The following is a 3844-nucleotide window of genomic DNA, read 5'->3' on the forward strand; positions in this document are numbered from 1 at the left end:
AATTTCATGCACCAGGCTTCTAGTATGTGATAAAATGACAGAAAACTACATACACTTTTTAAATATGTCAATCCTGGCTTTTACACTATACTATACTTATATGCGATTTAACTAATGGTAGAAACTGGTGATGGATACCGAGGACCTGTCAGTATTATCTTTGCAACTTCTTATGAATATATAATTATTTCAAAATAATTCAAAAGTAACTATCAAAATTAAAATGTTGTTTTTTCAAACAGAAGTCTATTCATAAAATTTAGTTGAAAAGGAAACATTGTGAGTATCCCCTAGTGCCAGGCACAGAGAAAGACAACTCATATCTTCAACCAGCTCTCTCTTTAGTGTCAGAAGGTAAGTCAGACCATGTCACCCAGGAAGGTAATATGATTCTGTACTCTGAGGAATGAATTCTGCTCACCAAAACCAATACCTGCATCAAGCTGCTGCTCCCCGTTCATGTCCACAGCACACGGACTATCTCCTTCCCATACAAAGGGCCTTACAGTTCTGCTATGATCTGAAGATTACTTGAAGGTCTCAAGCATCCGTCAATGGGCATCCAAGGGTCCAAATAAAAGGAAAGTGCTAAAAATAAAAAAAGAACATATAAATAGCCTGAAGCCCAAGTGTGTTTACTCATTCATAAGACATGGCACTCCAGGGACAGAGGGGGAGCAGAACCCGCAAGAAAAAAAAAAAGACATGGCACTCCAGTGGGTTGAGAGGGCAGATAAAACAAAAACACATTGGCAGAATAGATGAGATGAGAGAAAATATCAATACCTTTTCTAATTTTGAAGACTGTGTGTGTGTGTATGTGTGTGTGTGTGTGTGTGTGTGTGTGTGTGTGGAGAGAGCATGCTATCAAGATCCTGATATCTATAAATCACAAGAGATTAACACATTTGAATCACTACCCTTTAAACTTAGACTATAATACTTAGCTCCATAATTCCTACCCATAAAAACTCTAACTCTTACTGAATTTATGGGGTGGAGGGTTACCTTTCAATGTTCTGTCTTACTGAATGAATGATACTTAAGATACAGTATATTACTTTATTCAGTTTTCCATTCCACTTACCTAAAATATTATGCAGAACCAAAAAGTATCAACTATATTAGTTTACAATTATACTTATAAAAGAGAATCCCTCCAAAATAAGCTCTGAACCCATTTATTCTTTTTAAAAGTTTTATTGGAATATAATTCACATATAAAACCACTTCAAGTATACAATTCAATCATTTTTAGTAAGTTTGCAGTTGTGTAACCATCACTAGAATCCAATGTTAGAATATTTCCATCACTCTGTGTTCACTGTTTACTTGGCTATGTGACTTAACAAGTGACTTGACTTATTTGTGTCAATGGCATCATTTATGAAAGGAAAAAAACTGTACCTACTTAACTGGACAGAAGAGCACTTAGCATAGAGCTGGCTACATAGTAAACACTGAGTTAACTATTCAAGTTACAATGGCACTAATTTAGTGTATCATCTCTACATACAGTATAAAGTCTTAACACTTCATCATGGGTTTGATATAACAAAGCTAGTACTAATTAAATACCTGTAGGTTCGCTATGCTTTGAAGATGTCATCCACTGCTTATATTCATAAACTCTTAAAATATGCCAGCATATTTTGTACAGAGAACCACACAGTACAAAATAATAACAACAGCAACAACAAATTAAGTTTCAAAGCCAAAAAGATATGAGGGGAGAAATGCAGGTCTTATGTAGTTGAAAAGCGAACACTGTGATATTCTTTCTCTTTTTTTTAAAGCAGAGAAGAAACTTTATTCTGTTTTTAATTTAATTGTTTTCCATCATCATTTATCCCCCCATACCCTCTTCTACCTTCCCCAAACCCCTCTCCCTCCCACAATCATCACCCTGTTGTCCATGTCCACGAGTTCTTTTTTGTTCTTTTTTGTTCAATCTTACATTACTTAATTTTAACCAAGGAATAATCAATCAGCTCATGGTGTTAATAGGATCATGAGAAATAAACTGATGAAGCATTTTGCTGTGGAACATCTGTTAGATCTCTCTCTTTATTGCTAGTCTGCTATCTTCTTATGTAGTGAAGAAGGGAAAAAAAGCCATAAAATATCCAGCTTAAAATATGGACATGTAATTCACCTTTCATTTTTTTCCTTTTATTCCATCTATTTCCAATTCATGTTAAATTGTTTTACGCTCTTTATTTTATTGTTGAGTTTGGTAGTATAATTCCTTTTGTGGTGACCAGAATACATCAAAAGTTATTTATTTAAATAACTTTTCATGAACTAACTGATCTGGACCTTGCTCATCTTATTTAGAATATTTCAGTAAACTGAACAGATGCCTATACATTTATAGGGGATGCTGATAAGACTTGAAGCCAGAATGAGTCATACTAAAATCTGAAACACTTCTAAGAAATATAAATAAAAATGTAAAAAGCAAAGTGTACAAAACAAGCTTTGATTACACACACACACACACACACACACACACACACACACAACCCAGGTAGAATAACATCAAACTGAATTCACTATTTCATTTTTAGTGATACATCAAATAAAACCACCATGGAATAATTAACCTTTTAACAGATTTTTTAAAAGATCTAAAGCCATCTGAACAACATCTAGTCCACACATGCAATCCACACTCTAAGCCTATACTACCTTTAGTGTTAATGAACTTTGTTTCCAAGGCTAAAATGAAACAGTAGGAATATGTGAAAAGTTACAATAATGCCAGAGAGACTTCTGTAGGATGATTCCTGAGCCAAATGATCTGACAAATAACTTTTAAAGCACTTAGGAAGGACAGGAAGTCAGTGTGGCTCTAAAGACATATGTATCCAGTATGTATGATGGTTGCAACAAAATACTTTAATTCAATACACATTTACCTGGCATTTAGATAGATAGATAGATAGATAGATAGATAGATAGATAGATAGAAAGAAATGAAAAATTCCCATTGAAATCTTTGAATTTACACTCCTATCCCCCTACCCCCTACTCAACAGATGAAGGTCCAATAATAATTTCAAATACACTCTTAAATTTGGTTAAGGGCAAACATTCAGCAAATCAGATGCTCTATTTCTGGCAGATCTGCAGTTGACCCTAACCTTGACAGGAAGCTAGTGGTACAGTCACTGCATTTTTTATTTCCCAACAGCTATAGATTTCTGTTGACTTTTCACTCTGTACAAGTCAATCATCACTTCTTGATCTTGTATATGTCCTATTTGACAGACTATCTTAATTAAATGTTGTGCTTCCATCTGTCAAATGCCAAATAACTTACCTATTAGGGGTAGAGATCTATTGCTTCATTAGTTGTTTGTTGCTGTTGTTTTTAATCTACTGCTACATGTCTAACTAGGGAGATAAAAATATAAGTCTGACAGCCCACCAGTGTAGCTCAGTGGTTAAGCAACAACCTATGAACCAGAAGGTCGAGGTTCAATTCCCATTCGGGGCACATGCTCAGCTCCGGTTGTGGGCTCAATCCCCAGTGGGGAACATGCAGGAGGCAGCCGATCAATGATTCTCTCTCATCACTGATGTTTCTATCTCTCTCCCTCTTCCTTCCGCTCTGAAATCCATAAAAATATACTTCCTCTGTCCCATAATAATAGTAGCAAGTGAATATTTAAACGGAAATTATTGGCGAATGCAGCTGTAAGTTATGTTGTAGCGCAAAATTGCGAAGCCTTCAATCAAAATCAATGTTTCATGACATCTGTCATTTGTTTTGACACATCTTTCAATTTTTAGGTTAATCTAATTATTACGAATTATAACTATTTTTCTAATTTCATCC

General features: G+C 34.9%; 1 protein-coding gene across 1 annotated transcript in view; it reads right to left on the minus strand.

Moving 5' to 3' along the window:
- The window catches only part of SFMBT1 (Scm-like with four mbt domains 1), a 116100-nt gene that overhangs the window by 67344 nt on the left and 44912 nt on the right, over window positions 1-3844 (minus strand). The window contains exon 2 of the mRNA XM_005870292.2: window positions 434-588. Coding sequence (XP_005870354.1) covers window positions 434-461 — 28 coding nt within the window. The 5' untranslated portion in view covers window positions 462-588. The remainder of the gene's footprint in view (window positions 1-433; window positions 589-3844) is intronic.

The sequence above is a fragment of the Myotis brandtii genome, unplaced genomic scaffold, assembly GCF_000412655.1.
Source record: "Myotis brandtii unplaced genomic scaffold, ASM41265v1 scaffold316, whole genome shotgun sequence".
Taxonomy (NCBI): domain Eukaryota; kingdom Metazoa; phylum Chordata; class Mammalia; order Chiroptera; family Vespertilionidae; genus Myotis; species Myotis brandtii.